The sequence below is a fragment of the Strongylocentrotus purpuratus genome, unplaced genomic scaffold (assembly GCF_000002235.5).
Source record: "Strongylocentrotus purpuratus isolate Spur 01 unplaced genomic scaffold, Spur_5.0 spur5_scaffold_16, whole genome shotgun sequence".
Classification (NCBI taxonomy): domain Eukaryota; kingdom Metazoa; phylum Echinodermata; class Echinoidea; order Camarodonta; family Strongylocentrotidae; genus Strongylocentrotus; species Strongylocentrotus purpuratus.
In genome coordinates, this window is record NW_022145601.1 from 10,178,937 (window position 1) to 10,206,813 (window position 27,877).

General features: G+C 37.1%; 1 protein-coding gene across 2 annotated transcripts in view; it reads right to left on the bottom strand.

Moving 5' to 3' along the window:
- Nucleotides 1-4,678: 4,678 nt before the first annotated feature.
- Nucleotides 4,679-27,877, bottom strand: part of LOC100888797 (uncharacterized protein DDB_G0290301) — a 29,841-nt gene continuing 6,642 nt past the window's right edge. Inside the window, exons 3-11 of one of the 2 annotated variants that reach the window (XM_030986762.1) lie at nt 22,728-22,866; nt 19,679-19,772; nt 19,129-19,300; nt 18,368-18,618; nt 15,937-16,029; nt 12,073-12,174; nt 10,240-10,332; nt 8,951-9,095; nt 4,679-8,008 (exon numbers count right to left, since the gene is read on the bottom strand). In XM_030986762.1, coding sequence (XP_030842622.1) covers nt 7,884-8,008; nt 8,951-9,095; nt 10,240-10,332; nt 12,073-12,174; nt 15,937-16,029; nt 18,368-18,618; nt 19,129-19,300; nt 19,679-19,772; nt 22,728-22,866 — 1,214 coding nt within the window. In that variant the 3' untranslated portion in view covers nt 4,679-7,883. The remainder of the gene's footprint in view (nt 8,009-8,950; nt 9,096-10,239; nt 10,333-12,072; nt 12,175-15,936; nt 16,030-18,367; nt 18,619-19,128; nt 19,301-19,678; nt 19,773-22,727; nt 22,867-27,877) is intronic. The other variant, XM_030986763.1, reaches the window with a different exon arrangement.

Genomic DNA, 27,877 nt, shown 5'->3' on the forward strand with positions numbered 1-27,877 from the left:
CTTCTCCTTCTCCTTGTTTTTTTTTTTCCTATTCCGCTACTTCTCCTTCTTCTTATTTAACTACTTATTCTTGCTCTTCTAATTTTTCTTCTTCCGCTACTTCTCCCTTTTCTTCTCCTTTTTTGTGTTTATTGCTCATGCTACTTTTCCTTTCTCTTATTCAAAGTTCTACTTCTTCTTGCTCGTCTTCTCCTTCTCCTTCTCGTTTTCATCTTCCTTCTTCTTCTTCTTCTTCTTTAAAATAATTCTTCTCCTCTTTCTTTTCGTGAAATGACAGCCCATGCATTCTGTAAATAGTTATCATAAATAAGAATACAAATCAATTGTCAATTACAAAGTGTGGACTGCAATAATTAAAGTTTAAATTCAGTAACAATCCGTATATGCCTGTATACGTTTCGGACTTTGCCCGATTAACGAGTAGGCTAAATCCATGTTTAACAAAATATGTTGGTATAGATTTGATAAAGTACAAGACATAATTAAAATCATTCACTGATATCCCCAAAATAATAAGAACAACAATAACAAAGTGATAATGATTATTTGTAAAGCGCCATTACCATTTCGCGAAATGTTCAAGGCGCTGAGAGCGTACATAAACCAACATTATAATAAAATGTAAATTGCAATAAAGAGTAGGCCCACATAAACAATATAAGAGTAAAATAGAGTACATCGAAAACTTTGGCCTAGAAAATTGAACAGGATGATGGTTGGACACATGATGCTTATTAAACAATTTTTTAATTTTTTTTTTAAACGTCGGTGTTTTTTTCGGCGTTTGTAAGAAAATATGGTTTAAAAGCTGCTTTCGGTCGTAAGGCTTTTTTCAACAAGCCGCAATAACAGTGCAAAGTAATAGATTAATATATTTAATTCAAAAAACATAAAAAAGGAGATAGATTACAATATTTTTGTTTCACATTCTTCTGTAAAGATTTGTTATACTTCAATAAATGTTTTCATAAATACGCCAATACCCCCTAAAGACGTTTTCAACTTATTCATAGTAAACATGAATTAGCAACAAATTTGTATGATTTTCCATTTGTTAGGTTTTTCACATTAATATATTTAAAAAAATAACAACTTAGTTTAAGTACAAATCTAATCAATGTCCTCATTATGGGGAACAGGACATAATCTTCTTATAACTTAACTTACTAAAATATGAAGGTATTCAGAAAATGTTGAAGAATAAAATATAGGCTAATGTAAAAATCCTCCGAGATTTTTTGTTTCTGTTTGAATTTTTTTTGAGTTGGTTTGAGCCGTGTATGTGCAAGGAAATTGCATTTTTATGTGAAGTCAATAAAAACACTCTCCACCAGTTTAATTGATCGGTTGGAACGAAATTTTAACTTTATGACATGCATATACTTTTACCGAAATCTTTATGTGACTCCATAAGCGCCAAAGTGGAAAATCGATGCCGTATTATTGTTGCTTTTTGTCGCCTTCTCCCAGTCTCATTGTAAGATGGCGCTATATTCATTATCACGATTAGCTCTTGTTGATGTCAGGGCGGTTCCGTAGGAATACAGGCGATTGATTGACTGGTGTTGCTTTAGCTACGCTTTTCCATGCACCTTGATCAAGTATATTTAAGATTACTGCAATCTTTATCATCATTACTGTTTATTACGACGGTCATTTCCACAAATGTCAGATTTTAATCATTCTTATCGTTGAAAATATTGTGCTAATCATGATTTGCATTAAAAATAACTTTAATGATCTTTATTTAAATCATTATCAGCATCATTATCAGCATCATCATCCTCACCAAAAACACTACCTTTACCATTATCATCACCACTACCATCGCCATCATCATCACCAACATCATCATCACCACCCCTATCACCACCACCATCATCATTCATCATCACCACCAACACCATCATCATCATCCTCACCACCTTTTTTATCACCATCACCACCATCATCATCACCTTCAACACTATCAAAATCAACATCATTATCATCACCACCACCACCACCATCACCATCATTCATCAACACCACTACCACCACCACCATCATCATTTATCTTCATTCAATCACTATCACCCCCATCATCATCATCTTTTTCATCATCATCGTCATCATCACCACCACCACCACCACCACCATCATCATCTTCATCATCGTCATCATCACCACCACCACCACCATCATCAAAATTCATCATCATCATCATCATCATCATCATCATCATCATCATCATCATCATCATCATCATCATCATCATCTTCATCATGCACCATCAATATAGGAACAAGAAAGACAGTAAAGAACAAACCGATAGGCAAAAACTAAAGCATTTTCTTAAAAAGATCCCGGTATACCAATATATTTCATCATCATCAATACATGATACAGTAATACATCTAACATATTTTATGTACAATATGAAAAAGTGATATTTCTATTTGAAAATTACAGTAGCAAATACATATCAAGCACGTACCAATTAAGTACTGGGAAATATAATACAATGAGACATTATTAAAAAATGGTTGACATTATTTTTGCTTTTTTACAGCATACATTATATCATATCATTTCAAGTATGAAGTTACTTAAGTCAAGATTTTTCTGTAAGCTGCGAAAGTGACATTTTGTCACTCAAAGTTTTTTGCTAATGTATAGTCAAACATTCCCACAGGCCAGTACCTTCCAAATGATTAAAGCTTGCATCTATAGTACTTTGAAAATTAATATCTTGATAATAACGTATGTTATTGCCTATTAGGGTAAACTTTATTTTCTTTGATTCAAATTAGTTTATTGGTCTTGTAGATATATTACATGTCTCTTTTTAAACAAAATGTAGAATACTGATCTGTTTATTTTTCTCTTAAGCTTTACTGTACATAAAACCACACACATGTCCATATTCAGTTAACAACTAACTTATTCATACCCTTACCAAGTTTTGTAATTTTAGAAGCATGTGAGTAATTGACTTGCCCCGCTTTATGTTTCTTGATAATGTGACATATTCAAGCTTACATCCAAAAGTATTAAACAAAAGTCCTAATTCAACCAGTCTAACTTTCATTCTTGAGTTACAAAAACACACACAGTAAGAAAACATCAAATTTTGTAAGGGGTATGAAAAATTGAGTTATTAACTGTATATATCAAACACAACCCTGTAATTAATGCATATTTAAGTAGGTCAGGCGTAACATAAATGCCTTTAACTGGAAGCGAAAGATACATAGATATAATAAGTAGTGACAAGACTTTTACAAATTGGCCTTTGCCTGCAAAAAGGCTGTAATAACCACCCATGACTGGGGGCAGTAACAGCCTTACTGCTAGCAAATACAATGAATGTACAAAGTTTCTTCCTACTAAAGAATACTCAACTTGTATGTTAATACCATGAAAGTAAAAAAATATGAAGAAACAAGCCGTGAATGAGTCAAAATGATCATCTAATCGTTGTTAGAACAGCTGTACCTCCCAGAAGAGGTGATATTGATTGATATACTGTAAACGCTGATATTTTTGCATGATTAATTTTTCACACCGAGCGACCCCAAAACATATTCGCAGGTTCTTAAATTTGCGTTGCAAGCAATTCAGCCCGTTCAAAACACGCATAAGAAGTCAGGCCCATATATTTGCGGTTATAATATTCACGGACACTGACTTTAGCGCGAATATTACCAGGTTAACAGTAGATTGATGTATGTAGTATATTTTGCATGATGTAGGGCAGAAAGTGAACCAAGATTATGAATGAAATTAAGGTTTGGCGTTACCAACTTCTATTTACGGAGTAGCAGAGCTGCCAACCTTGTGCGACCAAAAAAAGGAATCATGATGGCAAAAAAAAGGAATTTCAAGCCAAAAAAAGGAATTCATAAAAAGAACCTTACAACCACGCGCGACACACTTCCAATGCAGAAATGTTCATTCATCATGCTGTTTTTTCCATACAAGCAGGTAATTTTTTTTGTGGTTATTTTGGTATTATCGGCATTTATTTTCTTTTGAGAATATTTTTCTCTTCAAGTATGTTTTAAAATAAGTTTTCTATTGAATTCGTGATCAAATCACCATTTAAGGGCAGTTGTTTGACGTGTGGTATGTTTAAAAAAAAAAAAAAAAAAAAAAAAAAAAAAAAAAAAAATTAAATTAAAAAAAAAAAAAATTAAATTAAAAAAAAATTTTAAAATTATGAAAAAATGTATTTTATGAAGAAAAAACGTTGTACCGTAATTTGGAGGAAAAAACGGAGTAATTCTGGCAAAAACGGAATGGTTGGCAGCTCTGGAGTAGGATACATCTTACAAGGAAACCTGTATATAAAGACTGCTCAAACGAGACAAGAATATTGGTCTTTACAGGCAGTTTGCTTTTGTACAAGTTTCAATAAGAATAGTATTTGAAGGGGAAAACAAATAGGTCTTTTTGACAGGTGGTCTTTCTATACAGGTGGCTGTTAAGTAAGGTTTTACTGTATCTTTGCCGATGTATGACGCACTTAAAATAAATCTATACTATTAATATATCATCACTATCATTTATACTAAACTTCAATATGATACTATTTGATTGTCTTTTTGCTTCATAAAAGAATATCACATAAACGACATTAAATTTGATACAACTTCCATACAATATTTGCTCCTAACACATTTGTAAACAGTTTCAAAAAAGAAAGGAACAGTGTCTCATATCGACTGATAATTGCTACTAACATAATTGTAAACATTTAAAAAAAAGAAAGGAATCAATTGATAATAAACAGAAAATCGTGCAGTAACACTATATTAAATTTGATGTTCAGTGATTGTCCTTTTCAAAAGCTGTTTTAACATTTCAAAAAGTATCCTCAATATATCAAACATTATAATTTTGTATTGTATTTCCCTTATCAGAAATCAAGAGCATTTTAAAATTACGGCATTTCTGTTTATGTCACTGAAAACACTCAACATTTCATTTTAGTTTTGGTCAATTGAATACTTACTCACATTTTGAGTTGTACATTTAAAAAAAAAATGGAATTCTTCATAAATATTAGAAATGTTTTTTTTAACAATGTTTTCATGGAGGTGCAAACACACAATTATAATGCCAAAATATTTCACAAGAATATACAGAAAATAGCCTCTTTGAAAAAAATCTATCATAAAGGGAATACTCAGAGCAATAAATAATTCAGCTTTCTATTTAAAAGAATACATGTACAGGCATCTACATATGATTTTTTTTTTTTAAATAATGTGCAACTGATATGCATGAGTGCTTTGTAACATTATTTGGTATAGGTTTATATAAGTACTATGCAATGATATACTGATAGGAATCTGGCATGAATATAATTGGAAGTCACTTTATATCCAAAGTCAGTGGATGACAATGTAATTATAACATTAACATTCCGTAACCAATTAACAAAAGAAGGACTTGTTCGAGGAAACTTTTTTCCACCGCGAGCTCCCAAGGCTTTATCTTCTTAATTTTTACGCATCTTTAGACTGTACCAAATTTTTAAAGATTTTGACTCAAGGGTACTGAGCAGCCTAGTTCACTTTAAAAGAAATAAATATTACTGCCTCTTTAGTGGATAATGTTCATATCTGTAATAGTAAACTATTAGAACCCGGAAGGAAAATGAGCCGCAAAGTCTGCATAAAATAACCAGAAGCAAAATGCCACATTGTTAGGTGGTACCATATATCTTAGGCCCAATTAACACGAAATAGCCGTAAATGTTGCAGTTATTTTACAGATAGATGGCTGATACGAACATGGCTTTTGTATCCACAGATGTGCATCAAAATCATTTACAAATACAGCACTCAGATCTGGCCTTGTAATAAAAAGGGTCTAGCTAATGATGGGAGGCTCTTCCCTATAAAATGAAACCACTTTTCAATAAGAATAATGGTAAATAGTTGGTGTTTCTAAAAGGGTATTTCATATAGACTCTTCTATGCAAGGCAAGCGGCTTTCGGCAGGTATAATGATGGTGTTGTTGAAGAAATAATAACAATGAAAATAACCTTTCAAGTGGTTTGCAGTGTACTACTATCCTCGTCAGTCGTTACGATTACGGTATGAGCCAATATGTTCGCATACAGATGATTTCAAGAATGTTTTTCTTCACATTTGTGAAGAAAAAAACCCTGCCAAAATAATAGATAAATAGATCATTCGACCTTGCTATGCATACTCTCTATTCCATTGGGAGCAATTGAGCACTTCATTAACCATTTTAAAGGTATCCATATCTAAGTATGTTCAAATGACTAACCTTCTATCAAAGTAGTCTATAAATACAGGTAATTCCAGATCAGATTTATTATTGTATGTAAAATGTCCCGTTTAATGGAAATCTCTCAACCAAAGTAAAAACGTAAAATTGCACAGACTGACTAAAAATGACTTATATTGTAGTATACAGTTGTGATTAAAGTCTATTCTGAATACAAGGGAAGACTGGGAGTTGGCATAGACAGGCACTTTTATTTACAGAATTAAAAAGAAAGGATTACATTTTTCAAAATTATCTGAAGTAACAGATGCCTAATAAATAAAGAGTATGATAACTCGCTACTGCATAATATTATTATGCAGATTGATATGATAATAATATGGTTAAATGCAATGATAAATAGATATAAATGACCTCATGTGACATATGCAATGACACCTTGCCATGCAAAACTCTTTGTGACTAAGATACATTGAATTTTTTTCGACATGTATGAATATTGACAAGGGTCAATGCATACTTTTAACCTGCAAAACCGCTGTGCATCTCCCAAACTATACTCCTCGGAATGCTACAAGACCACATCTCACTCAACCTGGGCCGAATTCCTACTGATACATGTAGGCCTGATAGATACAATGTACCTGTAGCTTCTAGATAGCTATTGTTTTTCGATTGGTAAGGAATAAGCATTTCTCAATCATACTTGAGAATATTTACAAACTGGTTGAAACTCTTTGAATTCACGGCACTGAACAGCAAAAACGGCCATAGCGAAGCAATGCAATGCGGAGTGTCCCACTGAAGAATTTGCCAGAATTTTCTATCCATGTAAGTGTACAAAGTAATGCCCAGCTTAAACAACTGAAAATATTTCAAAAAATAAAGATGCTTAAAGATCTAATGTTACTTACATTAAATCATGAAAGAACCGATACTTAAAATAATTCTGCTATTTACAGTTTTATACATCGATCAGCTACCAGTTTTTATTCTCATCATTAAAAAACAAAAGCCCAAGATATATGGTTATTGCTCTAAAGTCTAGAAAGAGTTTGGGGATCAGAGAACAAAACAGTATGGGTAGAATGTTGCGAAGGTTTGACAAAGTGGAAATGGACTAATAGCTCCAGCATGCTTGAAAATACTTGGGACTGGACAGATGGCTTCGCTGAATAAAAATATCAGCATCATTGACTATGTATGGGACTATACAGTTCAAAGTCTTTGAAAAAAATGCCAGCATCTTTGACAACACATGGGACTGTATAGTTGGATGCCTGGAAAATATGTCCATATGACAAAATCTCTAAGATTATCTGGGAAGTATTGATAAATTTTCCTTCTTCTTTCCTTTAAGATCTTCAAGAGCTTCAAGAAGATGTCCACTTATTAGATTTCCATAGAATGTTGAGGGTAGGGTTAGCAACTCTAAACTTGAAAAGGAAGTGCTCCCAGCATCTTTTGCAATATGTGGGACTGAACAATCGGCTGCCTCAGGAAATGTCTCGTGTCAGAGGGACTCGAGATTACCTCGCAAAATTTGGGTAATTCACAAGTCTTTCTTTTTCGCTTCTCCAAAAGCTTCAAGAAATGTCTTTGGTCAGGTACCCTACAACTGTACGGGAAAGCGCTTTTATTTCTTCTTGAGCTTTGAGAAAATGGATCCTCTTTTCTTCTCCTTGGCTGTAGATCTCTTGGTCCCTTGGATTGCTTCAAAGTCAGGGGGTGGGGCGCCATTGACATGCTCCGGAATGGGCTCTAGATGAGGAAACAAAAAGGAACAAGTGATAAAAACAATGGGTGGTATTCTCATAAGTTAAGCCGGACTAAGTCCAGACTAAACAAGAAATTTAGTTCACACTTCTATGGAATGCTAGGTGTCATCTTCCTCCTTCAATATTCATGACAAGATTATCTACCAAAGACTTTGTTGAAATTCAGTTCACATTCGTAATTATTGTTTTTCTTCCCATTTCATTGCAAAATTATTTTTTTGGACACTGTTAATTGCAGGATTAAAGTAATCTGTACAGGGTAAATGGGTTAGCAACTGGCACTCCATAAAGGTGTGGACTAACTTAGTACGCGCTAACTTAGTTCGCGCTACCGGAATACCACCCAATATGAACAATGATCTCATTACATATTATTAAAACAGTCATCTATTTGCAATGATCCCATGTTTCATTTAGCCTTTCAACAGACTATGAAATACCTTCCAGTCTGCCTCCCCCTCCCCCATCCTAATAAAACCCTGTACTCCCAAAGACCTAGAAAAGTTAAATGCCAAGGCCAAATCATGCTAGTTTGGTGGCTCTAGAAGGAGTCACCTCTGCACTAATTTCAACATTATTTACCCGGGAAATGTGTTGCATGATTGATGGGTGTTCTCTGTGTAAGACTGAACCCCACAACTATACTACCACAAATAACTAAAAATCTGTTAGTATGGAGTAGGTTTGGCAGAGCGACTGAAGTATTATAAATGTTCTTTGTCTATGATGGATTAACTGTGGGGCAACTGTGGGGAGGAACAGACCACGAAACACCCGCGAAGAGACCTCCCAGCTGATATGAAAAAGGGCAGAGGACTCTGGAGGACTCTTGTCGATGTCTTTACCCCAGAGAGGGGTGAACAGTTAAATAAGTATAGAGTATTTAAAGTTAACTCTGTATATAAAATGAGTTCACATTATTTACCTGGTAAGTGCGTCGCATGATTAATGGGCGTTCTCTTTGTAAGTACTACGTTGGTGTTAGCTCCTGGGTTGTAGGTAGGGTCTATCGATGCCAGGATGTTGCCTCCGTTCGACCTGTTGGTAGGTTGATTATCCTTCCCACTTTGCTACAAAAGAGAGAGAGGGCAAAGAAGTTTTTTTAAATAAATACAACAGAAATTACCTCTTGAATGCAAAATCGTGCGACTTCTGAAGGGTGTTCTTGTATACAAATTAATGTTGAGTGATACTTTCTAAAAATCTCTTGAACAGCCCTCAAGTACATGCAACAACCTCTTCCCCCCCCCCCCCCCCAAAAAAAAAAAAAGTGATAGATGAATGACAATATTTCATTAATAAGGAAATTCCAGTTTCAAATAAAAATGTAACAAGCAGATTGCTCATGCAACAAATAGCAAATAGCAATTGTCAAGATACAGTACATGCATACATGCATGGAGCAGTATGTGGCATTCTAAAACAATTTGTGTGTGTGTGTGTGTGTGGGGGGGGGGGGGGGGGAGTGGGTTGGAAATCATTGTTTTAATTTCAGAGTTAATTCAGCAGGGTTCTTACTTAGCAATCCATGAAGAAAGAAAAATTACTAAGAGAAATCCCAGATGGAGCTCCAAAATATTACAGGGTCATTAAAGCAGGCTTTGTTTACACTTTTAAAAAACAAAAGCCAATTATCCAGTGGAAACACAGCTTTATCACCCCTCCCCCCCCCAAAAAAAAAAAGCCAGTTGCTCATACTTTGGTTCATGTCCAAGGGCCGATGAAATTACTTTGTTTTTTTCTCATATTTAAATTATCTTACAGGGAAAGGTCGTTTTCATATGCAGCCACTGTTTTGCCGGAATGCCTAAGAAATATAAAACATTCAAAAAGTTCTGAAGAAATTTGAAAACATAATTATATAGCATCTCATAAGTATGAACCCAGTGCACTATTTCCATCCCTTCCTTATCCTGTTCTCTAAAGTGCATAGAGACATGCAATTATATGTGTTATGCACTCTACATCATTACCATTAATCTTCTTCTTTTTTTTTTTTTTAATTCCTTAAAATTTCCCAGACTGGTACAAAAAAAAGGAACTAATTTTCCAGGTCCTTCCTGCATTGCTGGGACCAAGTATACATGCAGATTGCCGTTGCAGCCTGTGCTTAAAATGCAAATCACAATGAAATTCAAAATTCAAATCCCAAACCCTAATCCCCAATGAAACTATGAAACCCTAACCCACAACATGCCCTCCTGAATGCCTTACTGTTAAGCTGACATCTGTCAGTGTAATTCCTTGTCCTTCTTTGGCGTCTGCTAACACGGCAACTTTACTATCCTTGTTTACCTGCACCATGGGCTGTAAATAAATGGTAAATCATGCATTATCATGCAATATGGCAATGTCAGGGGATTGGTAAACCAAAAGTAAATAATACATCAATCAATTTTTACACTGGATGTAAATAAATGGTAAAACATGCAATATAGCAATACTTGGGTCCTGTATTATAAAGAGTTGTGATTGATCCAAATCAATCACATTTTAAAATAAAATCGCAACTACGAACTTAAGAGATAGGAGTTGCAATTAATTTCAAGTTGCGATTGATTGGAATCAATCGCTACTCCTCATAAGGTAATCTATAAACCAATAGAAATCCATGCATCAATATGTGACAATCTCATCATTTTACAAGTTTTAAATAAGTGCTCAATCATGTATGAACATCCAATAGAGCCATACCAAGTGACCAATAAAACAAGATGTAAATCATGCAACTACAATGACTATAAACAAATAACAAATTTTGCACTACGGTGTGATATTGCTTTAGCTGTAAATAAATGGTAAAACGTTTACATGTAGCATGCAATAAAGCAGTACCACATGTAAACCAAACAAAACTCCCACTTTTATCAATATTACATTGGTGGTATAGCAACCATAAATTGTGCATTTACATACAATATCATAATACCAAATGAACAATAAACTAACAGTAAATCATGCAATTCACATAAGTCGTACAGTGATGGTAAATCTAGCATAAACATGCAAAATAGCAATGCTATTATAGCATTGCTATTTATAAACATCAAAATGAATGGTAAAATTAAGCCTGCTCACTTTTCTTTTGGTATGTTTTGTTTGATGATAATCCTAAGAAACCATGATCATATTCAAATAAAAAGATTGAGTTAAAATTAGTTTGAATATACAAATACCATATCAACTGTAAACAAAAGTAAATCATGCACCTAACATGTCAATTTAGTTTATAAATATTGTGAATTGTAAGTTGTAAACAAATAGTAAATCAGGCATCATTATATAAAGTCACTGGAGTGTTGGCTCAGTCAGTAGAGCGTCCGCCTCACAACCGGAGGTCGTGGGTTCGAACCCCGGCCGCGTCATACCAAAAGACGTTAAAAGATGGGAGTTGTTGCTACCTTGTTTGGCGTTCAACAATAAGGGATAGAGCAACGTCGATCTGGCGCTGCTCAGTGGCTGCCGGGCTCACGATCGATTGGGCGAAAAGAATTTCTGTTTCGGTTTAATAAAATTTGGAGTGGACTATTAGGCTATTAAAAAACTATAATACTATACAGTGAAACCTGTATAATATATTGCTGTTTTGTCTCCTTTAGTTGAGATAAAACAAAATGATACACAAAAATGCTCTTCATGTCCTGTAAAATGGTCATATTTCCAGAGTATCATTTTCCTCCATGCGCGAGCAGTGTAAAGGCTTGTTGCGATATGGCGCAGTAAACTGCCACAGATGCGTGTAAATGAATAGCACCTGGGCGCAACAAAGGACTTGTGCGTATACACCGAGCTCTGTTTTATAAAATACGGAGCGTATTACACTTTACTTCATCATTTTTTTAAAAACACTGCGGTTTTGCCACGTCATATCTGGACACTCCTGTTTTATAAAATTTGTTATCAATAACAATTGCTAAATTTCTATAACAAATTTGCTCTTAGCCAATCAAAAGGCTCAATTTCAGTAGCGGTAGCTTATAACAGTTCTTGCTTGTAACTTGTTTTATGAAACAGGGCCCAGAACAAGCCTTAAAGTCTATTACTTACCTCAGGGTCGGCTATCTCATCACTGACTCTCTGTTTATATTTGTTGTAGGTTTTCTTCTTGGCGAGCATCACTTCCTCATGCTGCATTTTTCTGGCAATTTTCTGATCAGACAAGAAGATAAATAGGAGACAATGAAAATACAACATGAAACTGTTATCAATATTTATCTGTATAAACCAGTGTTCATGTTAGAAAGGAAATACAAAAGAATCAAATATTACATTTCAGTTGGCTTTTTAAATGTACTTAGGCAAGGCGTCAAAAATAAATATACCAGCCAGCGGCAGCTAACTGCACTTGTGCGTCCTGGCTGCATTTTTTAAATCAGCTCAGCCGGCTACCGCTGGCGGTAGGAAATGGCATTCAAAAGCATGCGCCGGCTGCCGCCTTTCGAATGGAAACCGAGCCTCAGATCCCAGCCTGGCACAAGCCGGCTGGGCTAATAAGTGACAAATAAATTGCCCCAGCCAGGCTTCGGCCGTAATTGCAGCCTCGATTCGCCAATACGTGAGGCGGCAGCCTGCTGGTATCGATATTTTTGACGCCTCGCCTTATATCATTTTCTAGAAATGGACCTTAAATTAATAAAACAGACACTCAGTAGTTAACCTTTAAAAACTAAAGATTATAATTCTGATCTAAATAACCCAATTTATAATTGAAGGAATTAGGTGATATTTCTCAGAAGCACAGTCACATCTGTAAAACTATTTCTGGGTGGATCTAACGGTGACACAGTTTTCAATTTACCTTCTTGTAAACATGATATTCAACAATGGGACAAATTTATCGAAACCAGTTTATACGTTTAGTTAATTCAATATTTCTAAGAATGTCACCTTCAAGGAAATGAAAGTACACAAATGTATTATAACCTGTAATTATGGTAAATCAATATTGTTCATATATTAACAAATCCTTTTGAAAATATTTGATTATTTCCTTTATATCTTTGTATTTCTTTTTATTTCTTTTGTTACAGACAGGGAAGTCATCATCTATTCTTTGGAAGCAGATAGAGAGTGATGATATAAAAATAACATGCAGTTGATCAAGTCATGAATCTTGGAATATGACTATTAAAAGGATCGATTAACAATGTGAAATCTGAGTGTTTTCAGTGTCTGTGATATGATGTTATATTGAAGCGCTAAAAAAATTGAGCTTCTAAATATTCAAGAAGCGCCTTAAAAAAGTGAAAACCGGCTTGTAAAAGTCATGGGGTTCCTGACTGACCTAAAATTTTATAAGTATCATTGCAGCATGAGCTAAATCAAGGATTTTGTTAAAGGATCTAAGACAAAGTTACCTGATCCCTTTAAAGAAAACAATGAGCAAGAAACAAGATTATAACATGATGTATGATAATATAATAATATTAATATTACATTTATAAAGCCCCTTTTCATTAGATACAAAGTGCATAAATAATCAATAACTAAAAACAAACAAGTTTAAAATTACATTCAAAAGGAAATGATTTTCACTTGAGGAGCCTTTGTAAGTCCTTCAGGCAAACATTTAGAAAAATAACACTGGTTCAGTTACTCAAATTTCATTAGTCTTTTATTTCTCTGTGGGAGAAAATAAATAGTTCTGGAATCATCTAAATGATAAGAAATTTGGCCAAGTCTTGGTAAAAGTAACGAGCACTGTGCACAGCAATATGTACAGTATATGAGACAACGCAAACATGTGGCATAAAAATGTAGTCCTCATTTAAAGCTGTTACATGTCATATTTAGAATATGTAGGGATTTGAAGAGCCATGCTTTTCAGGGAACATTTTTTCTCTGATGTTCTTCCACACTTGCATACATGTAATAGGGACATCCTTTTAAGGAAATGTGATGTCCTTTTAAGGCACTGCCGGGCACAGCCGAGTGCCTTAACACAATGTCACACGCGGCAGTCCACGCTCTCGTCGTGTAAATCTAAAAGTCCCTAATAACAATGAAAACGCTCACAAATTATTTTTCACCTCTCCCCAGAAATCAACTTTCTCTTTAACCTGTTGTCACGACCATTAAAGCTTTTTATCAATTTGGCTTAAAGAAAGTGAGGCATTACAAAGTATGAAGAAAATTATATTTTAGAAAAAATGAAAAATCCCGCAATATTTTCTAACAAGAATAAGAATTTTCTACGATAATAGATATTATCATAACAAGAGGGTCAATTTTAAGAGCAATTTCAAAGCATTATCTCTCCATATATAAAATTTTGCTTCATTCAGTATCTCAACTTTGACTGATATGATACATGTACATGTACGCATGATAAAAATTCAAATAGTACCTTTAATGAGGAAAATGATACACACTTGATACGCCTTTCTAGATTATCATGCAGAATATTATGTCAACACTTGGCATTCATGTTACGGTATCTTACATTCTCAAATGAGAAACAAGTGATTTCCTGTCCCACGTACATACAATGTTTACATATAGGAACAAACGTCAATAATATGTCGTTACGTAAGCAAACTTGAGTGTGTTCAATTTGCATCTATCTAAAATTCTTCTCATGAGCTGATTACTTGCATTATAGTTATGGTTTGAGTAAACAGTAACAAAAGGATAGAGTTACACATTCTGGAACATTCCCAAAACAATCAAGTCAAATTGCAATGCAGTATTTCCCTTTGAAGATAAAGAAGGGCATTACAATTAGAATAAGCAGTAAAATAAAGCTATATGTTTGGGTAATACTCATATTTTTTCATAGTTTTGGGGAAGACGATCCCCTGGACTATCACCACCCTTCTGTATCAACCGCTATGCAACCATGCCCTGGGAAATTAACCTCAGACCACAACCCCCCTACTACAGAGCAACATTGACTACAGAAATTTCAATATTTAGAATAGTTTCCAAAGAGGGTGGTTGGGGAGGGGGTTTGTCCTAATACAGAATACTTATCTACCTAAACTACGGATCTATGTGCACTATTTGTGTATCATTTTTACAAACAGTCCAGAAGTGTACTATTTTTCTTCTAAACTGCCTAAAATGTAAATACCAGAACAACCCAAAGGGCCCAGAAATCACTGCATGATTGTGGGCCTAGCAGGAGGGCCTTCACACAGGAATTTCTTACAGTTGAGAGCATAAAGGACTTTCCTGCTCTAACTGATAGTACTTCACATTAATAAATTTGTTTGTTTTACCCGACTGCTACAGGACAAACGGCTATCTGTCCCCTACGAGGGACTTGGTATAACGATTAATGCCTTATCAAAGGGCAGGAGCGCATTGAACCTGGGACATCACTGTTACAAGACCACTGCTCTACCACTGAGCTATAGTGCGTCCATAATGCCTTTCTGCCAGGGAAACAAGTTTTTTTTCTTCTGTTGCTCCTTTGACAAGGTTTAATGCATAAAGGACTCCCATGCTAATGCAGTTCTGGGGGGGGGGGGGTGTTTCACAAAGATCCTAAGTCAAACTTGGAGTTAAAAATTATGGATAGCTTTTGTAGTCTTGAGATAAAAAATATTCAAGAACAAATAAATTCCTCATCAATAACACGAAATTTCCTTGATAATAGAAATTATGAACGATTTTAATCAGCATTTTATGCAAAATATTTCAGAGATGCTAACAGCTTTCCATAATTTTGAAGCCCAACTTAGGATCTTTGTGAAACACCACCAGGTAAGCAAACAAGAGTTTGTTCTAGTACTGTGGTCAAACGTTAACTGTCCGGTATCCGACCGTCCATGGCACTATCCATTTTCAATTGGACCATTTTGTTTTCCGGTTTAAAAAAAAAAAAAATAATAAACAGAATTAAATAAACAGAATTAAACAGAATTGGAGATATCCGTGATGTTACAACACTAGTTTGTTCATACACACCTCATCATGTAGTAACTGTTTCTGTTGCTCCTCTGAAAGCGTCCTTGGTCTAGACTTCTGGACTTCCTCACGTTGCATCCGCCTTGCAAGATGCTGTAAGAACAATCCCACATAAAACTATTATTTCACTCTATCATAGACATTTCAAGGATATATCAGTGGGAATCATTAGAGTGATCATTAATTTATCGACTATTTTCTTATCAAAGTGACTCGGTAACCTTGTTGAAGATTGATGAAAAAACTGTGAAATTTTTCTATGAAATGTTAATTATCATATTCCTTCTACTGTACTAACCCACTAATACTGTTTTCACACTGGTAATATTTTGCTTAACCCCGTACTATAGATGGGGTTAAGGGGGGGGGGGGGGGTCTTAGCCCCACCTATAGTACAGGGTAAAGCCTATTCCACTTTCTGTTCAGACTGGTTTTTACCAAAGTGGGCTAAAGTTGGCTAACCCCACCTATAGTACGGGGTTAACTAACCCTGCAAAATAGCAGGGCTAACCCCGCAATTGTGGTGCTAACTCCTGCTAACCCCGCAATTGCGGTGCTAAGCAAATGAATGAGAACAGAAACGAAAAATAGTCCGGTACTACGCAATGGAGCGTATCGCAGCTGGCCAGATGCGAAGTATGTCCAATCATAACATACATGATATCCAGGGTTAACGAAATGCAGCGAGAACAGCTGGAATTTTCTTATTCCGGAATAGGCGCTAGTACGGGACAGGCTTTTACAAATCTTTCACCATCTAAATGTCTGGAATGGCATACAGAGCAAATTCATTGCTTTGTGACTATTTTCATTCACCTAAAATGTAATTAAATTGTAATAATATAGTTGGGAGAATTAAGGAATCGATCAGATCAGTTTTTCCCAATTTGTATCATTAACTCTTAAGCTGCCACCCATACAATGCACCCAGTGCCACAGTGCTAATCCCTATTGTGCCCGCTACTAATCTCCTGTGTGCCAAGTTAATTTAGGGTTGGTTCAAGTGCGTGTAGTTTAAATTGTTACTATGTTTGATCTCACTATAACATCTCATCTGTATATTGTATAAAAAAGAATTCTACGTTAAAGTTGTAGGAAATATAACCCTCTTTCTGTTGATACCAATATCATTTCATGAATCTGTAATTTTGGTAAAGTAAATAAGCACTATCAGTGAGTTGTCAAACCAATCCGTTGTCTCATTTCCCGCACACAATCTGAGGGGCCATGATCAAAACTGACAAATTTGATGATAAAATATCGCAATTTTCTCAGGAAAATCCAATGTAACGGTATATGTGAAGCACACAAAATCAAAACAACAATAAACCCCCTCCACAAATACAGTAAGCATTCATGCGTGCACGCAATGCGCATCGCACAATAGGCATAAACAATTAGCTTGTGTACTTATGCACGAAAATGTGTCCGTGGCACGCGAGCGGATGAGAGTTTATGTGTGCATGGCATGTCAACAGAAACCCGGTTATGTGTGTGTGGCACGCCAGCGCATGCACAGAACAGTGTTCTTGGCACGATAAGAGTTAATAACGGTTTGTTTTCACTCAGATTATCTTTAATTGTACATCTAGCATTGAAGTCACTACCTTAGCGCCATTTTCTCTCATCTGAACAATGTTACAAAGTCCCTTTCAGACTTTTTGAAGACCAAGTTGAGGGCAAGTGCTGCACGACCCCCCCCCCCCCCCCCCCGGCACGACCCCCCCCACCTCTCCCTGTATAACCATTGAATCTGTCAACATTGGATATGCCATAGAAGCAACTCCCAACGTCTAAAACCATCCCAATTACTGTGTTCAACAAGATTGCTCTTCAAATCAGTTACACATTTCCCTTATAAATGTAAATGCAGCTAGTACAGCCATTGTTCATCTTTAACAAGCATTTATGCTTTCCTAGCAGTCAGGTAAAATAACCACCACCACTACACTACAATGTATCTTGCATAGTTTGTATTTTGTTTGCAGGATTAGTTCATTTCAGGGTAACCTGTAATGTTGCTCCAGCAAGCTTTGCTCAAGGTTTTATTTTGGCGAAAAATATTGCATTACAGTTAGGGTTGCAACTGAGATTCGGTTGGTTTTAGTGTTAGGATTAGATTAGGGTTATGTTTAGGGTTAGGTCTATGCTGGGTACAGAACCTAGTCCAGGGTGTGGGGGGGGGGGGGGGGGGCGTTTCACAAAGCCTTTTTTCAATGTCAAATGACAAAAATCAGTGCCAAATCTGCTGATAACCAATCAGAAGCAAGGATTTCAGTAGCTTATAACAAAAACTTTCATTTTTCACTGATGACAAGTTTTGTGAAACGCCCCCCTGGTTCAGAATTCTGTAATGGAAGGACATCGACTATAAAGCCTCGTCGGCAGGGATCATAAGTTCACACTTAGCCCGTAAATTTGTCTCACATACCTCATCGTGTGTCATCTTTGCAAGGGCATCTGATTCCTCATCACTGTCACCCTCTCTCGGATCTATGGCAACAACGAGGGCTTGTTCTCCTCCTCCAGAGGCGGTAGACGACGAGCGTGAGTGGGAGTGGGAGTGGGAGTGTGAGTGTGAGTGTGGGTGAGAATGGGAGTGGGGGTGCGGGTGGGTGTGGTTGGTGCGATGCGAGTCGTCCAGTTTCATCCCTCCCATCGAATGTTCCACTTCCACGTAATCTAAATCATCACATAAGATAATACTAATAACAGTGGAGTCTTGAATGGCGCTCACATCCTGCATTCCATTATCTTTACCCGGATTCTAGCACGGCTGCCATGACAGCGCTCAAGCATTATAAGGAATGAATTCCTGCCACAGATCCATTACCCTCACCTAGGTGCAGTGTGGAAAATGTAGATTAATGCCTTGCCAAAGGACATTAGTTCTCAATGTTGAACACACCTTCTTTCCCTTTTTGATTCACCTTATTCTTGGTGTACACAACACCAAACAAAACACAAAAACAACAAAAAATATCTCTTGTAAGGGTTTAATAAGAAAACATCATCCTATTATCATCTTGCTTTTTTTCTCTTTCCATTTATAATTTTTCATTAAATTCCTCTAAGTGCCCCATAAGCAGGTTCTTCTGATGAAAGAATATATCAACAGCCTTTTCAGTAAGGCTACCACATGGTGTTGCCGAAACCCTCAACATGTGATTTGATATATTTTTTTATCTCTACCTGTTTTCGATTTGTGTTTGCCGGAGTGCGGTGGTCGATGGAGACCGTTCTCCTGCTGTGATAACCGCCGAGCAAGCTGGTGATCTCTCGCCATCTGCTCCGCTTCAATCCTCTTCTTCCTGGCAGCTTCCATTCTCCTCTTCTCCTCCATCTGCATCCTCTTGGCAAGCATCTATGCAAATTAGGATGATTGATTAATTCATTAATATTGACTACTCCAATATAGTATAAAACAATGACAGCTTAGAACAGAAATGTTTTACTACTGCTGCTGCTACTACTACTACTACTACTACTACTTCTACTACTACATGTACTACTACTACTACTTCTGCTATTACTTCTACTTTTACTACTAAATGTACTACTACTGCTATTTTTACTACTACCTTGACTACTAAAAATACTTCTGTTACTATGACTACTACTACTACTGCTACTACTACTAAAATAAAGTCTAATTCTTAAAACGTGTTTTTCAAAGTTTAAAGAAGCCGCTAGTTATTCTGAAGAAAAGGTTGAAATATTGATTAGAAGCTGCTCCACAAACCTCATCTGATTCCTGTGCCTGTAAAGCTTTCTCTTGCTCTTCCTGTATCATCTGAATCTGAAGGATTCTGGCTCTTTCTCTGTCCTCCTCCTCCCTGTGACACAAAAAGAAGAAGAAGAAAGGAAAGAATAATATTTAATTGGGAATTACGCAGAAACCTACCAATATTAGAGATTTACATGTCAACATGTATGTTCCCTTTTATATTTAATGACTGATAGAGAATTCAGCAATTTTGCACTACGTCGTTACTTCATCTTTTCTTTTAAAACAAAAAATAGACAAGGACTAAGGCTAATTACCAGTACTTTCCAAAATCTACCTCATTTATTTCCAAATGGAGAGGAATTCATGATTTACATGTATTTACATTTATACTTGTACCAAGATTCCAGGTTGTGGTTTTCAGAAAGACACTGCAATAAAGTGGCAATGTCGATGGCGATGTTGATGATGATGGTGATGTTGATGATGATGGTGATGTTGATGATGATAAGGAGGAGGAGGAGGAAGATGAGGAGTAGCAGGAGAAGGGGATTATACATGTACATATATTATCACCGGAGGAGCTCACGACCCAAAACAGAGCATAACAGATCATAAATCGTCTTATATCTAAATGAAAAATGTACTAATGTACAATGGCACATCAAATCTAATTATTAGTATCGTTATTACTATTTCTAAAGCATAAAAAGTAACCGTTTCTGTTATAATGGATTTTGCGCTACACCTGTACATGAAAGTCACTGAACAAAGCAGCCAACTCAAGACTGCCTTACACAGCTCCACGAAATGAAACTATTTGTTTTCCCCTGGATGATTGATAGATACATTTTTTTCTTTTTTGTGGGGAGGGGGGGGGGGGGTGTTACTTACAAAGGTTGCCCTTGACAACCACAAAACAACTATTGCATGCTAAATTTCATTAGCAGAGCACGAGCATTCATCATGTTCAGTTGCATTCACACTCTGGTCTTTAAGAACTATTAGTATTTTTAGTTAGAACACGTAGCAGTGCCAGTTTAGTGGCTCAATCTTTTTTAAAGGTTTGCTCCACAGTAAATTTCCTACATTATCTACATTCTTAAAAAGAACCCTAACCCTAAACTTCACATTAAACCCAGTAGCAGTGATTGCATTATATAGCCCAGTGCATATGACGTATCACCATAGCAGCTTACTATTTAAAGAATACAGAGCTGTATTTCTCAGTTGTCACCAGTAGCAAAATGTTCCCCTTGTAATTTGACTAAACTGAGGCTGATAGTCATGGGGAATCACCCATGAGTGAGCTCGACTGTTCACTCTTGCATTGGGTAATCGGTGCTTGATACCGAGTTACCCACAGTCTTCCTCCTGACTCTCAGTGAGAGTAATGTGATGGTGTGAGCACTCTCTCTCTCTCTCTCTCTTTCTCTAAAGCTCTCTCTCAGCAGTCACCTGAATGTATCGTGTGCATAATTTCCAAGGGCCTCAATGCATCGTCAGTGATGCTTACCATGTACAAGTGCTCAAAATCTTGCTCTCAAGAATAAAGCTCTAGTATGAACAGTCCCTTACAGGTGTACATGAGAAAATTAACCATATGCAGTGTACATGTACGTATTTTCAAGGTCATTCATACTTCATAGATTTCCAAGGGCCTCGACGCATTGTCCAAGCATTGTCAGTGATGCTTACCATGTACGAATATTCACAATCTTGCTCTGAAGAATAATGCTCTAGTATGAACACTCCCTCACACGACAACATTAACAGTACATTGCCAAGGGCATTCATACTTTATACTCCCAAAGGTAACGTACATAATAATGATATTAATAATAATAGGTTCTTATATAGCACTAATATCTGTCAGACTTGACAGTCCTGACACTCCACAATTATGTCTTGACAAAGGACATTTACTGCCGCGGCGGGACTTGAACCGCGCACCTTGTGATCCACAGTCTGGTGACGTATCCACTCGACCACAACACCTCTACATGTACAATGTGATGTACTCATAAAAGTTACCGGTAAGTTAAATATGAACATTGCTACCATACTATACGCATTACAAACATTTCCTATTCTCCTACCAATACCCATGCAATCAGTCCGGCATACACATTGAAGCAAATAACTCATTCACGCAGGAGGCAAACAAGTACATTTATTCCTTACTCAACCAACCACCCGTAAAAATATATCACGTTCAGAATCACGCACCTGATTTCTTCCATGATGAAAGATGAGGGTACTAGCAGAGTTAAAATCAAAAGCACAGTGGATTGCAAATAAAACCACACCTGTAACATGAATACCCTGCCTAATACACACATAATACACACATAATTACACTGGTCTGTAATCTTCTTACATGTAAAATGCGTTCATGGATGACAAATTTTGACATATTTCTTCATTTTTGTTCACAAAAGCTCTAAAAAACAGTTATCAATAAACCAGGCTGCTTTTTTGTTCCTTTATTTAAAGGTACTAACCATGATTTGAAACCCGACTACAACTGGCTTTTGAAGGCAACTGCAATATGATTACATTCTTTCTTATCTTCTTTTTTTTTTTTTGTGGGGGGGGGGCGGGATGGTTTTCACCGACCTCAAATCCAAATATGTTATTTTTTACTTTGAATGTCTTTGAGTAATATGCTTTTGTATATCATTTTAATGGATATGCAATAAACAAATTGAATTGATTTTGAAAATAATATGTAATGTTCGAGAACTTTCATATGCATAGCATTATTGAAACTGTGTAGCATTGGCAACCTCCCTCTCGGACTCGGGGGGAAAAAGGCCCAGTTATCTGTAAATCGTAGAAACTTCACACCGGTCGCACAACTTCCTGCAAATGTGTGGCCAATTCTTATCTCCAATTGAAAGAGGTAAAAATCCTGCAATTTTAATTCCACAATCCAAAGACCATTCTGCAAGTACCTAAAAGAAAATCTATAAATATTTTCAAAATCTACTCCCATTACAATTCTTTAAAAACCCAGTTGCAGTCAAATTGTAAAGTAGGTGTCGGCCTACAGCATTCTTACAATTTTATGTTCCTCTCTGCGATCTCATGCTCCTCCCTGAAAGCTTCGAGGGCGGATTCCTTAGCGACATCCTTAGCAACCTCCCGATCTCCCCTCACTGTCCGTCTCCGGGAGATGTTTCCACTGTAATGGGTCACATCTGAAATGGAATTTGAAGAAGAAGAAGAAGCAAATGTTAATGTCATGTTCTGAGACCCAGAAAACTTGAGGTAATACAATGAGGGACTATGAAAAGGGAATTTTGATAATGCAACAGCAATGCAGTGTATACATGTATGTGGATGTGGAGATCTATAAGAAAAATCACAAAATATTGACATTTTGATAATCACTGCTCAATTTCTTGGTCTGATTACTAACGTGTATGATTAAGTTGCTCCTCTTGGATGCTAAATAATGTAATTTAAACAAAATAAAAGGCATTTATATAGCGCTGTCAATCTATATAGACTGACAATTCTATTCTAAGGTGCACTAATTAATTGTTACCCCGGCTTTAGCCTAGTTGCCATTACAGTGCTCTAGCATTTCAAGGAATTTAATTCCTGCCAGGTACCCATTTACCTCACCTGGGTCGAGTGTGGCAAATGTAGATTATTGCCTTGCCAAAGGACATTAGTGCCGTGTCATTATATGCACCTCGTCCATTGTACTTCACATACCGGTAGTTAGAATTAACTACCATAGTGATAAAAAGTACAATAAGATCATGATGAACGACCTATCATAATTCATAGACACTGAACATGCTGGCAGTTTAAAAATGGGTGATTTGGTGAATTTCATATAGGACATGCCAGACAGCCTTCTGACTGCACACATAACTGACTAAACTTTGTATGGTCATTAGCCCTTACATTATAACAGAAAGAAACGTGACTAACTTTACATATTCAGTGTGTTTTTTCTTCTAATCTTTGGATTGGCCTTCACATTTAAGTTAACAAAATACAAATACAGTGAGTTACATGTACATGTATGATGGTTTTGTGAAATGCTACCCTGGTGCTAGTCATTTCAGTGTGAATGGGGTTTAAATGAAGTAATATGAATGGGGCATTAGACTATGAATCTTACATGTATATGTATTTATTTTGACCTACAGTATACATGTATATACATGTACACTGTACACATCATACTTTTGTAAGTAAACAGAGTGGGTATTTAATTATCTATAATTAAACTGTACTTCTTATTAAAAACACAAAGCGTTGGACTACGATGTACATAAGTCATTAAATATTATACAAATAATACACAGCAGTGAGGGCATTAGTCAGCATTACCCGCACAAGGTACCTTTGGAACAGTCTACACTACATGTATCACCTTGGGCGTGTTAGGACTGTTTCAAAGGTACCGAGTGTGGGTAATTTTATTAAAGCCCGAACAAAATGATGTGTATTATTTGTATAAGACGATGTTTTATTTGTTAACATGATTTTACTAATGACCGGTCATTAGCATTAACTACATGTACAATGTAAATGAGTGGTCATTAGTAAAAATTAGTTAAAGATCAAACTACAGTGTACATGTATTTACTGCATGTAGACAGGCCTACAATGTACAGTGTACATCACAGTCATACTGTACCGCAATTAATAATATTACTGTAATACATGTGTATGTACTGTGTAAAACAAGACTGATTATAATTAAAGTCCCTTATTAAATACAAACCTATGAACAATCAATGCATATAAATCAATACTTTAGTACAACCCTGAAGGGCGTTAACCCTGTGCAATTAAGGGTTACATGTACTGTACATGTTTTTTCCTGTTTACTATCATCTACGATCTGACATTAACTTTGTCTATCTATTGAACTTGAAATATTAATTCATCCTGAATTATCCTCATTATGGCAGTGTATCATAATAATATTGGATATTTATATACATGTAGTGCACATATCCACCCTGCAAGGGGCTCAAAGCGCTCCAATATTACCCCGGCTCTGCTAGGCTACCGATTTCGGTGCTCACAGTATTCAAGGAATTCCTTCCTACCGGTACCCATTTAACACCTGGGTGGAGAGTGGCAAATGTAGATTAATGTCTTGCCAAAGGACATTAGTGCTGCGGCGAGACTTGAACCGCTGACCCTGTGATCCACAGTCTGACGTCTTGTCTACTAGACCACAATACCCAGCTAAACTACATTGAATACACCCTGCACCTCTTCGCTCACTCACTCAAAATTCTTTTCTTCGCCGCTCTCCTCACCTCCTCTGTCTGTTTCCAGAGTCCTCTTCTATTCTCTCGCTCTGTCTGTCGGCATCCTTTTCATATCAAATTGATTTTGTATTATAACCTGCACACCCACTCTAGTTTGCATTATTACGGTAACTGTCAATGATAAAGATAACTCCTTTTTGTAAATTGATTTGTAAATTGATTTGTAAACTTATACCAGTGAAAAACAAAGTTCTTGAATGAGTAATACATGTAAATACTACAATAGCCATGTCATGTCCTATACATACCGGTACATATATACACTGTACACGTATATTGTACCTTACACATGTGCATATGATACACTGCTCAGCTGACAATTTTGTACAATAACAAAATTGCTACATGTACATGTACATGTATGTACATATATGTAACTTCACATAACCTGTATACTAAATTCAATTTGCAATGAATTTGCATGAGAAAAATTCAATCACTTCTTTTGATTTTCTATGTCAAAGTCCAGAGAACAAGCACAAAAGAATTTATAGACCAAATACACATGTATCAAGGACATTCAGGAAAGGCATGCAAACAATCACACTACCATGGTGAACTGCATACATCAGCCTGGCATACATGTATATTATTTATAGCAAAATTGAATTGAGCTCAATTTAAAGGAACCTTACATACATGTACATGTATTGTAACTAAATTTAAGTTCAATTCTACATTTGCATTGAGTTTGTCATAACAGAAGTTCTCCTACATCTGTAGTATTGAAAAACTGTCAAATTATGTTTTATTATCCGTATATGAACAAGTATAATTTGAAGGGTATTCTTTCAGCAATGCAAGGAAATATTCTTTGATTATATCAATATACATGTATAATAATAGTGGGTTCTCGTATAGCGCTCATGTCTACCAGACTTGACACTACTGCCGCTCCGGATTATTACCTTGCCTGACAGGGGGGAAAGAGAAAGTGGAGGGGAAGAGGAAGGGGAGGGAAGGGGAAGGGGAGGGGAAGGGGAGGGGAATGGGAGGGGAGGGAAGGGGAGGGGAAGGGAAGGGGAGGGGAGGGGAAGGGGAGGGGAGGGGAGGGGAGGGGAGGGGAAGGGGAGGGGAGGGGAGGGGAAGGGGAGGGGAGGGGAGGGGAGGGGAAGGGGAGGGGAGGGGAGGGGAGGGGAGGGGAGGGGAAGGGAAGGGGAGGGGAGGGGAGGGGGGGGAAGGGGAGGGGAAGGCGAGGGGAAGGGGAGGGGAAGGGGAGGGGATGGGAGGGGAAGGGGTGGGGAGGGGAAGGGGAGGGAAGAGGAAGGGGAGGGGAGTGGAAGGGGATGGGAAGGGGGAGGGAAAGGAGGAGGGGAAGGGGAGGGGAAGGGGAGGGGAAGGGGAGGGTAAGGGGAGGGGAGGGGAGGGGAGGGGGAGGGGAAGGGGAGGGAAGAGGAAGGGGAGGGGAGTGGAAGGGGATGGGAAGGGGGAGGGAAAGGAGGAGGGGAAGGGGAGGGTAAGGGGAGGGGAGGGGAGGGGAAGGGGAAGGGGAGGGGAAGGGGAGGGGAGGGGGAGGGAAAGGAGGAGGGGAAGGGGAGGGTAAGGGGAGGGGGAGGGGAGGGGAGGGGAGGGGAAGGGTAAGGGGAGGGGAGGGACAAGGAGGAGGAAGAGGGTGGAGCTAAATGCAATGTGGCAGGGGGAAGAGAGAGGAAATTGGAGGGGTAAGAGATAGGAAATGGTGAGGGAGAAGAAAGGAGGAGAGAAAGGAATTGTGTGGATTTTTTTCTATAAGAAAAATATATTTCGAAACAGGAAACCGCCTTTAAAATCACAGTACATGTATAGACTTTCAGACATGACTTTAGCATTCTACAGTCCCGGTACTATGAATGATATTTTGTCATATTTGCGGATACACAATACATAGCACATATGAAGTACCATGGAGGGCTTGACAATATGCTCATTCCTAGTTTTCTATCCTCTTGTAATTACCACTTGAAGCACTCAATGGTCTTGCCCCTTGTAGACAATTGTGGACCTTGAAACTTGACAGAGTAACAATAGGCCTGTCCTCAGCAGCTCGAGATTGCCAAATAGTCCGCTATTTCTGATTTGGGAAATAATCCCGAAGTTACGAATCACGTTTTCATCAGCTCGAGATTGACAAATAGCCTGCTCTGCTGTTTCTGATTTGGGAAATAATCCCGAAGTTACAAATCGCGTCCTTATCAGCTCGAGACTTGACCTTGAAACTTGAGCTCAAGCTCGAGAAATAAGTTCAAGATATTTTGCTCATATTTTTCGCGCATAGTGCAAGTCTTCGGGCTGGTGAAAACGCACCTGACAAGATGCAGGATATTTTGCAAACTAGCCCAAGATTTCTTAGGATATTATCCGACCAAATATCCCACAAATTGCTACTTCAGGCTGATGAAGACGCAAGTTAACTGGATAATTTGCGATCGGGATAGTTCAAATAGCAGGATATTTCGCAATCTAGAGCTGATGAGGACAGGCCCAATGAATGAAGCACAAGTAGCCTTTGCACTTCTCATATTTTCCTCATATTTTCCTCACAATTCCCACGGCCATTTCTCAGATGTCAACACTGTTTCAACATACATTTGTCAACAAAACGTGGGCCAAATGAAACATGTCATTCTACATGCACATGTCAGCCATGAAAATCATCTTTGGTTGCTTTTCTTCATATTTCCCAGAGCCCTCGTCAGCGCTGATTTTCTCTGTCGAAATGTTGACAACATTCCACAATGTCAACACTCTTTCGGACATAAATACATGTATAAACATGTCAACAAAACTTTTAATTTTTATGGACCAAATGAATGCAATATTAAATCAATTGTGTCATAAAAAAAATCAACATTAAAATAAAAAAATTAAATAACCCCAAACAATGAGCAGATACATGCAGGGTCTTGACATAAAAAGGGGAATGGGA